Source organism: Penaeus monodon, chromosome 2 (genome assembly GCF_015228065.2).
Source record: "Penaeus monodon isolate SGIC_2016 chromosome 2, NSTDA_Pmon_1, whole genome shotgun sequence".
Classification (NCBI taxonomy): Eukaryota; Metazoa; Arthropoda; class Malacostraca; order Decapoda; family Penaeidae; genus Penaeus; species Penaeus monodon.
In genome coordinates, this window is record NC_051387.1 from 51,898,370 (window position 1) to 51,912,870 (window position 14,501).

A 14,501-nucleotide genomic window follows, 5' to 3' on the forward strand; every position below is an offset into this window, starting at 1 on the left:
TCTGAGTAGACATGTTAATCTGCTCTCAGCTATTTAAAATCTCCCTGTATCTTTCTGCATCTAGTGTATGTACTAGTGGAATATTGGATTATTCTTTACGGGAAAGCTGCGATGGGTTAATTCTTACCACTCAGAGGATCTGCTCTTGATGGAAGTTATGTTGAGGAGGGACAATTACATAATATATAAAACCCTTTTATCTTATTGTCCATTGAATTTGTATTTATCCATTATGATTTAGATAGGCCCAGTTTGGTAGTTTTCTTCTTATTATTCTTAGCTTTACCTAACTGTTTTAGGAAAGCCATAGATCATATTACAAAGGTTATACAATTATATTCCAAATTTAGAGGACTTGTTAAATTATTAGAAGAGGCAGTATAGCAGCTTACATGTGCATCCGTATTGGTTTGAATTGGAATATAATGGTTAAGCACGACTGATATAGAACATAAATATATCCCTTTTTAAAATAGTCATTAACACAGAAGTTAGAAAACATATGCTTGTCAAAAAGTTCAGTGTAGGGTCAAAAGGGAACGACATATGAATGTTCTTAGATGCACAGTAATTTGTAAAGAGTATTATTTTTATTAATTTACCTTTTATGTCTTGCACATTATTTTTTATAAGCATTAAACATTATTAGTTAACCTTGTATACACTGGGATTGTCTGTTATTCTAATTATCAGATATGATCATAATGACAAAGGTATTTGTTGACACAAACTTAAATTTGTTACAGAAGATAAATTTTATTTGTTATTTTATTATTTCTTCTTTCTTCTTTCTTTCTTTTTTTCTTTATTTATTTTTTAAAAAATGCTGAAGGAAATGCTGTAAATATAATTTGATATTACATTTACAACAATATCAAAAGGTAGTGATTATATAACCTAATTATGGTAGTGAGAGAGTATTCCTTTTGATTTTTTAAGATTATGTATGGCTTTTGTTCATTTGAAAAAAATAATTGTAATGTAATATGTAAATATATTTGCATATTAGGGAGTTATTAAATCTCTTTATTCAATTTTTTAAATCACTGCTTAGCCAAATTTGAGTTACCATGTGGATATTACTTGCAATATCTAAAGTTACTTTCCTGTGCATTGTCCATTTAAGGTTGTGGGTCAAAAAAACCTCTTGGGTGACATTGAGTGTGTCAAGGGACTGTCATTCGTAGCGCAACATGGTTTGGTTTTCCTAAAGAAGGAATTGAAAGGTTTCTTCCTTCCTCTCTCTTTATCTTTCTTTCCCTTTTCTCTCCTCTTGTTTTGTGGTTTATTATGGCATTGTATATTTGCACAATGTTTTCTTCCTTTTTTTTCCTTTTTTTTTTTTTTTTTTTTCTCTCTCTCTCTCTCTCTCTCTCTCTCCCCTCTCTCTCTCTCTCTCTCTCTTCTCTCTCTCTCTCTTCTCTCTCTCTCTCTCTCTCTCTCTCTCTCCCTCTCCATTTTTCATGTTTTATGTAGTCTTTTCACTTTTTTCACCTAATATTTAGTATAGTTTTTTTTCTCTCTCTCTCTCTTTCATTTTCCCCTGGCCTATTTATTAATAAGTTCTTGTATCTGGAGAGTTCCAGGTCTGTAATAGTTGAGGATGTTTCATATTTTAAGATTAATTAGTATTGTAAACTGTATTTGTTTTATTTTCCAGAAAGCGATCGAGCTAGTAACAAAAACCACAGAAGAAGACAAAAGCAATAATTATGCAGAGGCTTTTAGGCTGTATGAATCAGCCGTGGGAAAATTTCCTTCATGCTATGAAATGTGAGTATTTGTGTTGTGTCAAGTATTTTCCCACTGCATGGTGATAGATCTTACTGAAATATTAGGAGCATCTTTTGAGACATTGCAAGACAAATTTTTATAAAATTGCATAATCAGTATCTGGCATAGAGTGAGTAAGTGGCTAATCTCTTCATATTTTGTTGTTATGTTTCAAGGTTTATCGTGTCACACATTAACGACCCCAAACATTGGATGAGGTTTCCTTTAATGAACGGCAAAGGACCCTTTGTGCCAAGGCAAAGAATACCAAAACGACTGAGAAGCTTAAAGAACATCTGGGAAAAAAGAAGAAGCAGAAAAGGGCTGGTTTTCCAGTGGGGTTAAGGGCAGTCTAAAATTTGGGGAAAGGAAATTTTTATTATTAAGGTACCAGTATTGGTAATGACTAATATAAACTTTCCCCATTAAGAGGGGTTTTCTTTTGGGTCAGCCATGCTTGATTGATTTGGGGGAGGAAAGTCAGGAAATTTAAATTTTTTTATGATTATTTCGTTTTTTTCCCCCTTTTGATCAATTTTTAATCATCATAAATCAAAGGGTTTTATAAAAAAAATTTTTTTTTGTTGCATCGCTTCATCAGTCATCATTAAAGTATTAAAACGTAACCAGAAAGAAGAACCCAGAAAAGGACCCCAGTTTCAGAGAAGAGTCAGACCCGGCAAAAAAAGAAGAGGGGAGTCACGGCGGAAAGGGAGCGATTGGGGGCTGAAAAAACCCCAAACCTTTCCGCTGGGATGTTTGGGGCGGGCCCTTGGGGGGACCCAAAAAGACCCCTAAAGGGAACCCTGTAATTTTCCCCTTAAGCCCACACTTTTCACAGGAAAGAGACAAGCATGGAGGGGCATTTTGTTTTTTGGGGGGTAAGAAGTTGAGTCTTTGGGCAGGGGTTAAATTTTGGCACGGGCTCTTGATGTAAATTTTGGGGAAAACAACAGTGTTCCCCTTTTGCATTTTTTTTTTTCTTCTTTTTTTTCCCTTTTTTTTTTCAGGAATTTTTTGGGTCATAGTGTGTACACACACCCAGAATGATGGAAACCCTTGGGTTTTAAATTTTTTTTTCCTCTAAGGACAATGGTTGCTGTATTGTATACCCACCTAATTAAATTTTTGTATTTTTCGGCTGCAGCCCCCGGTACGGGTAAGCCCTTTGGCCCCAAAACAGTTGCCACAGAACCAACAAATCTACATTCTTCAGTGCTCATCAGCTGATCTGATCCCAAATGGATGGGGGGAGCAAGGGGCAACAGGGGAAAACTTTTTTCGCAAGGGTCGTGAAAAGAAGCCCTTCCCCTATCTTATTGATTGAAGGGATTCACGTGTTTCCCCAAGATCCCGAAAGGAATCGAATTTGCTCGTAGAATTTAAAAACAGAGTTCCTTTGTGCAGATGCAGGGTGGTGCTGTTTGTTTAAGAAGGGGTATGCCTTTGTATGTCTTTATGGAAGATGTTCATTATTTTTTACCCTTTAAAAAAATTTTTTCGTAATATCTTCATTATATTCTCAGGTAAGGAAAAAAAAAGTAGGTTTTTTTAGAAGGGTATGTAAAAGGGACAAAGAACAAATTATTGGGGAAAGGGTAGATAAATTTCCCCATTGCTACATATATTACATATAAAGAGAATGGCAAATTTAAACCCCAAAAAGTAAAAAAAATTTTAAAACCCCAAAGGGAAAAAGTAAAACAAAAAAGAACATTTGTCTCACAGGGGTTGGAAATCAGAATGATGGTGTGTTAGTTTTGGGTGCTACAAACATCCCATGGACACTTGACTCTGCTATCAGGAGAAGGTTTGAGAAGAGAATCTACATCCCGCTGCCAGAGAAACATGCTCGCAAGAACATGTTCATGCTCAATCTGGGAGACACACCTCATTGTCTCGCAAACGAAGACTTTGACTATTTAGGTCAAGTCACAGAAGGGTGAGTTCAAAATGTTATTGTATTTGTCAACGAGTACTTACTTTCATTTTGTGTTGACTCTGTTTCTCTGCAGCCATATCATTGTTTCCTTACTCTGTCTCCTTTTGTCTTCTGCTTCTCTATCTTCTCATTCATATTTTCAGCCTACTTCTCTGCATCATCATCATCAATCATCCTCAGTCATTATCATCATCATCCATCATCATCATCCATCATCATCATCCATCATCATCATCCATCATCATCCATCATCATCCATCATCATCCATCATCATCCATCATCCATCATCATCATCATCATCATCATCATCATACATCATCATCATCATCATCATCAATCATCATCTCCTCCTCCTCCTCCTCCTCCTCCTCCTCTATCTCTACCTTTACCATCTTAATCTTTTCTTATTCTTTTTTCTTTGTTTTCCACTACCTTCACATCCTCCTCCTGTGCAATAAAATTTTTAAAAATGCAAAACAAAAAGGAATATATAGAAAATGTAAAACTAAAAACTCTTTCCCAATAGATTCTCAGGTGCAGATATCAGCATTGTTGTGCGTGATGCCTTGATGCAGCCAGTGCGCAAAGTCCAGACAGCAACCCACTTCAAAAAGGTCTCAGGGCGCTCCCGTGACGACCCCAATGTTGTTGTTCACGATTACCTAATGCCCTGTTCCCCGGGTGATCCACAAGCTTTTGAGATGACTTGGGAACAGGTGCCCAGTGACAAGTTATATGAACCTGAAGTGACTATGGTAAGTTTTTTTTTTTTTTTTGTAAAGTAGTTGATTTTTTATTACACTTAAACTCGAGATATGATTTAGAGTAACTTTATTTATTACTAATGATCTAGATATGGTTTCACATCACAATCTTCTATAGGCTTTGATACTCATTTTTATCTTTTACCAGGAAAAGCATATTTTCTTGAATTTCATTCATATGATAGTTTATGAATTAAAAAAAATAACATTTAATATATTAGGTGCTAATCTGCATATATAACAAAAGTTTTAATTTTATGCAAAATCTTAGGTTCATGATGACAAAAATTGGGCTGGGGAACAAAGAGCAGAGAAAATAATAAAAAGAAATGAAAAAAAATGCATTTGCATCGATGATTGTGGATTATATTATTTTACTGGTACATGCAAACAATATTGATATATGAAAAAAAGTTATTGTTTATTAACATGGAAAATAATATAATGAACTTGTTTTCTAGTCTAAGAATATTTAATATAAAGTTCCAGAACCTTCTGCATGCATTCAGTTAGACAAACTTTTAAAATAAGTTATGTAGAAAATATAAATGAAATGAAATAACATATTTTCATGTTATTAGGATATAAATGGAATATAATATTATAATTTATTTATATATCTTGATATTTGAGATGAGACTAATGTAATATAGTACTAAACAATTAATCACCTTTGTCTCTCTAATCTCACCAGGCTGATATGAAAGTGCTTAATGACTGCAACCTTCAGTAAACCAAGCTGACCTGGACAAGCTTCGCAGTTTACAGAAGAGTTTGGGACAAGAGGGTTAGGTGTTGTGTGTCTTGAGAAATATAATATCTTTTTATCCAGTTCTGCATTTTGCATGAATATCGTCCATTATTACTGAAAGTCCAGGAGAAGGAGAAAAAAAACATAAAAATTTAAATTGAACAAGAGACTCTCTGAAACAGAGGTATAGTTTATCTAGTACAAGTATGACATGATTAGTTGGTTATCCAGATATAAATAAAGTGATTATTTAAAGATAAGAATTTGTTTATATGATTATATTCACCTTTTCATTCATTATTACTTAGATAGCATTACAAAAGCCTTCTGAATTTAAATATTTGCCTTTTTAAAATTATTTTGCATTATAAAGATGATATATTCATTCATGTTAGGATTTTAATGTTTTGTGTGTTTACATTAGTTTGTTTTATTATTCTAACTGTTTTTCTCTTATTATTAATACTGGATAATCAACATGTTTATTGGGCATACATTGGCAACATACATCACATTTTATAGACTCTTACTTTTTTCTTTCTGTCTTTCTTATTTTTTATCTAAGGTTTCTTCCTGGTTTATTTTATTTCACTAGTTCATACTCGCATACTCACATAAAAAACACTACACAAATAGACCTCGTTTTTTATTATTATTTTACAAAGTTCATTTACCTCTTTGGATGGAAAATTAAAGTGTCAGGTTAATTACAAACATAATCATCTCATAATTGCTTGTATATTTGTATGTATCTTAACAATTTAGTCTTATAACAGACATGCTCTTGTTGATTCAGTAATAAGTAAAAAAAAAAAAAAGAAAAAAGAAAAAAATTATATCAGGGTTGTTCAATGATGGTCTTAGTTTAGTTCCCATTGATTATTATTAATTTTTCCCATTTTATGTATTTTTTTATGTATCTTCCTGACTGAGGAGAAACAAGTGAAATTGTAGTAAGTGAAGGGTATGTGATATTTATCTTGATGGTTATGTAAAGATTTTTACTTTTCTGTGTGATTTCTTTGACAAAGAAAAAGAAAAGAACTTAAATAAAGTCAATGAATAGAAGTGTTTACATGTTTTCTGTAGGTAATATTAGTTTTATTTTTATGTACATCTCATCAGTAGGTAATTTTATATGCAAGACCATCATTATGTCATAAGTGATTATTTGTAGGAATGCAGAGCAAGTGGGTCACTAAAATTAGCGCTTTCAGTTCAATTCTTTACAGTTTCCATAATTACTTAACTTGTATATAGCAGTATTTCAGCTAGGCTCTATGTTTAGGTGACCCACCAATATTACTGTAGGTCTTATTTACCAGTGGTTAGGGTAGCTTGTGTGATGAACAAGAGATGCTTGTTATTTCATAACACAAAAATGTATATGAATAAGAGAATTTAAAGAAAATGTTTATGTAACTATGGTTAAATAAAAATGACAAAGACTAGCTGGTTGTAATCATTGTTACAGTAAAACTTTTAGAACAAGAAAAAAGAGAACTCTACATGATGACAAGGAATGACCAAACCATAACTTTTGAAAATGTTCTACCCACTGTAGTTCAGCTGAAGGAATTGTAGTTTTCAAATTCCAGATTTTCAGTACTAGCTGAAATACTGCAAGTTTTGTAGTTGTTCTTAGACATCCAATGTTTAAAGTACTTGTATTTTTTTTGAAGAACTAGTGATGAATGAGTACATTCAGAATTGGTCAGTGTATGTGTGTATGTGTTTGTATGTTTCTGTCTACCTTTGTGTTTTCTTTTGAGCTTCACACCAAAACCCAACCACAGTGAGCATACACTTCCAGAGTTAGGACACTAAAGAGACACCTGATTTTTTGTATGTTATGTTTATGCTGTACCATGAGGGATGTAATGTCTTGTCTTTTAAGTATTCGGTGTCACCATTACAACAAAAACTAGATGCTAGAAAATGAGAAAGAAAGGAGAACTGCAAGACCTTTTATGCTTGATGTCAGGAATACCCCTAATGATATTGAAAATAGCAGTATGCTCATCTTTCTGTCTACAGCTACACAGACATGTATTCTAAGATACATGGACATAACAAAGGTAACCATGCATCTCAGCCATGTAACTTGTAACTGGTGACACAGATGTTTGCTTAAATATGATATGGACATGCTCACTTCAATATTTTAAAAGGTATTTTAAATTTGTTCTTATATATCTGACAAACGTAAATACACTATACATTATACTCTTTTGTAAATGAAAAAATGCATCATTATGTATTGCTTATGGTGTATTTTTTTCTCCATGGATGAAAAATACAACCAAGATCAAGTACTTCCTTAATGAATCAAGTGACAGTCTGCTGTATGCATTCAGAGAATTTAATTTTAAGCCTCCATAATATTGCTCTGCATACCATCCTTAACAATTGGCCAAATTATTTTAAAGAATAACCTGCAGACAAAAATAATTTGAAACCTACACAAAAATATACATTCTGTCCTGCTCATTTCTTCTTTATCAAAGTTTCAGAAAAGAATGAGGTAATTCTTAGTTATTACTATTCTGTATCACAGTCAATCTAGACTATAATAATGTATGTGAATACTAAAATCTAAGCCAAGTGTTGCCAAATGAATGTCCAGTTGCTTGCTCTATGATATAGATAAAGAAGTGTTACTACATTGAAAAGCACGTAATTCTTTACCCGAAAGACCCTAACAAGGACTTCTTTTACTTAAATCCTTGGGTAAACTCAATCAGTCCCAAAGAAATCCTTATATAACCTTATGTAAATAATTAGCAAATTAAAGTTACTTTGCTAATCAACCCAAAATGCATACACATTTTAAATGTATGCTTCACTGTCTAACTTGTGACAGTTATTATTGTTGTAGGAAATGTGGACCTGTCTGCTGCCTGTGACTTTATTGTGTGTGCAGGTGTGCTTGTGTGTGTGTTTGCATATGCATTTTGCATCCATAAATGTATGTGCTTATAAACACATAAAACAATCTGTGATGTGATGAGAACAAAGAAATTCTAGTAATGAAAAGAATTGAACCACAAAGCTAATAAAAGAAGTTTTCCTTCAGTTTCTTTAGAAGGTAAATCAAGACCATTGTGTGATACCATTTCTGACTCCTGAATTCTCAACTCCTATATTTACTTTGGACATTTCCTCATGTAGTTAATGAAGTGTGACACATGAAGACATGACAGTATGAATGACTTGCTTGTTAAATAGTTGGTGATATCAAGGATGCAAAGTCTTTTTTTTCCCAAGATTCTTAGGGTGATCTTTGCAGGTCATGAAATTATTTTTGAATTTAGTACTTATATCCTGTCTCTTTTCCAATAGGAGCTGCTTATGATTGATTGAATGATTTTTTTTTCCTTTTGCATTAGAAAAGTGAAGATCACTTCTTTCTCTCCTCTGAAACTCGATTTCAGTTGCACAGACTGGATACTTGCAAAAAATAAAGATTAAAGTGAGTACATGTTTATTGTTATGTCAACACATGATGAAATGTAGCATGAAATTTCTTGTCATGAACTGATGTACTTCACCGTAAATAATTATTGGTATATTTCACCTGTAATACTATTTTTTCATAATGCCTGTTATATAAAGCCACTATGGAATTTTGTAATGAGTATTATATGTAGAGAATGTTGATTAATCAAAATTTTAAGTAGTTTTAGCATTTTCTAGTAGAAATGCAGTGCTGTTTAGTTGATAAGGATTCTTTCTATTTCTTACTGTAGTTTTCTGTTTTCCAATTTACTGTTTATTTTATATAGTGTATTATTTTTATTTGAGATGACATATGTATTATCTAGAGTGAGTTTTTTCTATTGTTTTCCATAATCATAAATTTTTACACTGTAATAAAAGTATCAACATTATAGCTGTTTTGTGCATTATTGACTTTTTTGTGTTAATAAAAGAAATTGGAAACTGATCTATAAGTCTCACTTCATATTTTCCAGAATTTGAAATCAATATGTAAATTTATTGTATCATAGTATTACAGTTTTTGTTTTCTTGCCAGCTAAGATCAGAAAGCTGTTAACATTTTGAAGGAATTAATTTTTTTTTCTTCATATTCAAGAGATTATGCAATAAGTTAAAACTGGCCCTGTTTTATTGTTACTGTCTTGAAAATTCAGAGCACAGTTTGTTATATTTTGTAATAATATTTTTCATATGTAGAGGAATGCCTTTAACATTATACATATTTGATGATGCTATAGATGCATTACTACAAAGCTTATGTGAACTGAAGACTGTATAATCATACTTTAATGTAGCATACTGAGACCTTTGTCTACTGTCAGCTGTTGTAAAATAATTAATATACAGGCCATTCCACCTCTAAGTTTTCCACTTAGCCATTGTATAAACCCCATAGTTTCAACTCTTGCACCTGTGACATGGAGCCTCCTACTTGTATTACCATGTTTATTGAATACAAAAGTCAAAACTAGGTGAACTTGGAAACAGAGAGGATTGATTGCATAATCTGTTGAGGTTATAAAAGATAGTCCATAATGAGTAATGGCATATTTCATGCTAAGTAGGTTTAAATATGCACACTAATATATATCATTGCCTTTAGAGCATTAAGTATTGTAGTTGGACATTTATTAATTGATATTTAATGCCTTGTATTATGTGAACACAGAGATTCCAAATCTCATAACTGTGTTTATATAGTCTTAAGAAACTGTTTTGTAGGTTATAAATGATAGGTAAAATATCAGCTTAAAATTATAAAGTTTTTATTTCATGTTATATCTTAACATCAGCAGAATGCTGACATCCAAACTGAGAAATAAATAAATTTGAGTATGAATGAGAAGTATTTTTAAATATTTACATTTACTTGATACTCATTTAGCATGCTTGAATATATTCTTGAGTAAGGTTTCTAATTTTGTTCATCTTTTTAAAACTATTTTCACTTTAAATTCCAGTCACTCACCATTTTGTTTATACTGGTTAAACAAATAGCTGATGCATAAAATATGAATTCTACAGCTGCAATGTAGAGGAGACATTTATACTGGTGTTACATTAATAGGTATTTTGAAAATGACTGTAGTGAAGAATGCTGTTAGAGATACATTTGAGAATATTTTACAGTACATGTACTGTCTTTGTCGTATTGAAATTACGGGTAACTCAGGACAAAGGAAGCCCATGTATATGTCAACTATACCTTTGTGCATAGGTAAATGGTTGAAGATTTGATAAAGATATATTATAAAGAATATTTGAGAATAAAAGAGTGTGAAAAAAATATATATTTAGTAAACCTTCAATGATGATAGGTTTTTCCTCTAAAGCCTAGTTATTATGTGTATATATTAGTGTGTGTGTGTGTGCGTACGTGCGAGCAGGTGTGTGTGTGGGTGTGAGTGCGTGCGTGCGTGCGTGCGTGCGTGCGTGCGTGTGTGTGTGTAAACATATCCTTCTGTCAATGCTTTCAGAGTTATACTTGCTCCATTGTGAAAGTTGTAAAATATAGTAATTCTGCATAAAATCCATACCGTTATTGTTTTATGTATATATGTGTATGTATATATATATATATATATATAGTAATAAATTTTATATATATATATATATATATATATTATATTAATATATATATAATATATTATATAGATATATTATTATAGTATATAAATATATATAAAAATATATAGATAATTAATATATTTTTATATATATATATAAAATATAATAAAAATATATATTTTATATATATAGATATATATATATATATACTATATATATATATATATATATATATATATATATATATATATATATATATAGATATTATATATATATAGATGATATATAATAATAATAATTATATATATAATATATATATATAATAAAATATATATATATAATATATTGAAATAAATATATATATATATATATATTGATAGTTTATAATGATTATCTTGAATATATATGATGATGATATATATCATACGTATATATATTAATATGTATATATATAGTTATGTATATATATATATATATATATATAGATATATATATATATATATATATATATTATATATTATTATGTAGAAATATATATATATGTATAAATATATATATATATATATATATACATACACATATATACATAAAACAATAAATGCATGGATTTTATGCAGAATTACTATATTTTACAACTTTCACCATGGAGCAAGTATAACTTTGAAAGCATTGACAGAAGGATATGTTTACACACACAATCACACACACACACCACGCACGCACGCACGCACGCACTCACACCCACACACACACCTGCTCGCACGTACGCACACACACACACACTAATATATACACATAATAACTAGGCTTTAGAGGAAAAACCTATCATCATTGAAGGTTTACTAAATATATATTTTTTTCACACTCTTTTATTCTCAAATATTCTTTATAATATATCTTTATCAAATCTTCAACCATTTACCTATGCACAAAGGTATAGTTGACATATACATGGGCTTCCTTTGTCCTGAGTTACCCGTAATTTCAATACGACAAAGACAGTACATGTACTGTAAAATATTCTCAAATGTATCTCTAACAGCATTCTTCACTACAGTCATTTTCAAAATACCTATTAATGTAACACCAGTATAAATGTCTCCTCTACATTGCAGCTGTAGAATTCATATTTTATGCATCAGCTATTTGTTTAACCAGTATAAACAAAATGGTGAGTGACTGGAATTTAAAGTGAAAATAGTTTTAAAAAGATGAACAAAATTAGAAACCTTACTCAAGAATATATTCAAGCATGCTAAATGAGTATCAAGTAAATGTAAATATTTAAAAATACTTCTCATTCATACTCAAATTTATTTATTTCTCAGTTTGGATGTCAGCATTCTGCTGATGTTAAGATATAACATTATAATTTTAAGCTGATATTTTACCTATCATTTATAACCTACAAAACAGTTTCTTAAGACTATATAAACACAGTTATGAGATTTGGAATCTCTGTGTTCACATAATACAAGGCATTAAATATCAATTAATAAATGTCCAACTACAATACTTAATGCTCTAAAGGCAATGATATATATTAGTGTGCATATTTAAACCTACTTAGCATGAAATATGCCATTACTTATTATGGACAATCTTTTATAACCTCAACAGATTATGCAATCAATCCTCTCTGTTTCCAAGTTCACCTAGTTTTGACTTTTGTATTCAATAAACATGGTAATACAAGTAGGAGGCTCCATGTCACAGGTGCAAGAGTTGAAACTATGGGGTTTATACAATGGCTAAGTGGAAAACTTAGAGGTGGAATGGCCTGTATATTAATTATTTTACAACAGCTGACAGTAGACAAAGGTCTCAGTATGCTACATTAAAGTATGATTATACAGTCTTCAGTTCACATAAGCTTTGTAGTAATGCATCTATAGCATCATCAAATATGTATAATGTTAAAGGCATTCCTCTACATATGAAAAATATTATTACAAAATATAACAAACTGTGCTCTGAATTTTCAAGACAGTAACAATAAAACAGGGCCAGTTTTAACTTATTGCATAATCTCTTGAATATGAAGAAAAAAATAATAATTCCTTCAAAATGTTAACAGCTTTCTGATCTTAGCTGGCAAGAAAACAAAAACTGTAATACTATGATACAATAAATTTACATATTGATTTCAAATTCTGGAAAATATGAAGTGAGACTTATAGATCAGTTTCCAATTTCTTTTATTAACACAAAAAAGTCAATAATGCACAAAACAGCTATAATGTTGATACTTTTATTACAGTGTAAAAATTTATGATTATGGAAAACAATAGAAAAAACTCACTCTAGATAATACATATGTCATCTCAAATAAAAATAATACACTATATAAAATAAACAGTAAATTGGAAAACAGAAAACTACAGTAAGAAATAGAAAGAATCCTTATCAACTAAACAGCACTGCATTTCTACTAGAAAATGCTAAAACTACTTAAAATTTTGATTAATCAACATTCTCTACATATAATACTCATTACAAAATTCCATAGTGGCTTTATATAACAGGCATTATGAAAAAATAGTATTACAGGTGAAATATACCAATAATTATTTACGGTGAAGTACATCAGTTCATGACAAGAAATTTCATGCTACATTTCATCATGTGTTGACATAACAATAAACATGTACTCACTTTAATCTTTATTTTTTGCAAGTATCCAGTCTGTGCAACTGAAATCAAGTTTCAGAGGAGAGAAAGAAGTGATCTTCACTTTTCTAATGCAAAAGAAAAAAAAAAATCATTCAATCAATCATAAGCAGCTCCTATTGGAAAAGAGACAGGATATAAGTACTAAATTCAAAAATAATTTCATGACCTGCAAAGATCACCCTAAGAATCTTGGGAAAAAAAAAGACTTTGCATCCTTGATATCACCAACTATTTAACAAGCAAGTCATTCATACTGTCATGTCTTCATGTGTCACACTTCATTAACTACATGAGGAAATGTCCAAAGTAAATATAGGAGTTGAGAATTCAGGAGTCAGAAATGGTATCACACAATGGTCTTGATTTACCTTCTAAAGAAACTGAAGGAAAACTTCTTTTATTAGCTTTGTGGTTCAATTCTTTTCATTACTAGAATTTCTTGTTCTCATCACATCACAGATTGTTTTATGTGTTTATAAGCACATACATTTATGGATGCAAAATGCATATGCAAACACACACACAAGCACACCTGCACACACAATAAAGTAACAGGCAGCAGACAAGTCCACATTTCCTACAACAACAATAACTGTCACAAGTTAGACAGTGAAGCATACATTTAAAATGTGTATGCATTTTGGGTTGATTAGCAAAGTAACTTTAATTTGCTAATTATTTACATAAGGTTATATAAGGATTTCTTTGGGGCTGATTGAGTTTACCCAAGGATTTAAGTAAAAGAAGTCCTTGTTAGGGTCTTTCGGGTAAAGAATTACGTGCTTTTCAATGTAGTAACACTTCTTTATCTATATCATAGAGCAAGCAACTGGACATTCATTTGGCAACACTTGGCTTAGATTTTAGTATTCACATACATTATTATAGTCTAGATTGACTGTGATACAGAATAGTAATAACTAAGAATTACCTCATTCTTTTCTGAAACTTTGATAAAGAAGAAATGAGCAGGACAGAATGTATATTTTTGTGTAGGTTTCAAATTATTTTTGTCTGCAGGTTATTCTT

At 30.9% G+C, this 14,501-nt stretch overlaps 1 protein-coding gene across 1 annotated transcript; it reads left to right on the forward strand.

The window, feature by feature from the left end:
- The first annotated feature begins 704 nt into the window (after positions 1-704).
- On the forward strand, positions 705-6,682 carry LOC119579195 (vacuolar protein sorting-associated protein 4A-like). The gene is given in 10 exon segments (XM_037926892.1): positions 705-713; positions 1,127-1,183; positions 1,661-1,773; positions 1,950-2,030; positions 2,599-2,706; positions 2,921-2,932; positions 3,473-3,715; positions 4,243-4,471; positions 5,175-5,199; positions 5,202-6,682. Coding segments are annotated over 10 exon segments (948 nt in total). The 3' UTR covers positions 5,273-6,682.
- Positions 6,683-14,501: the final 7,819 nt, after the last annotated feature.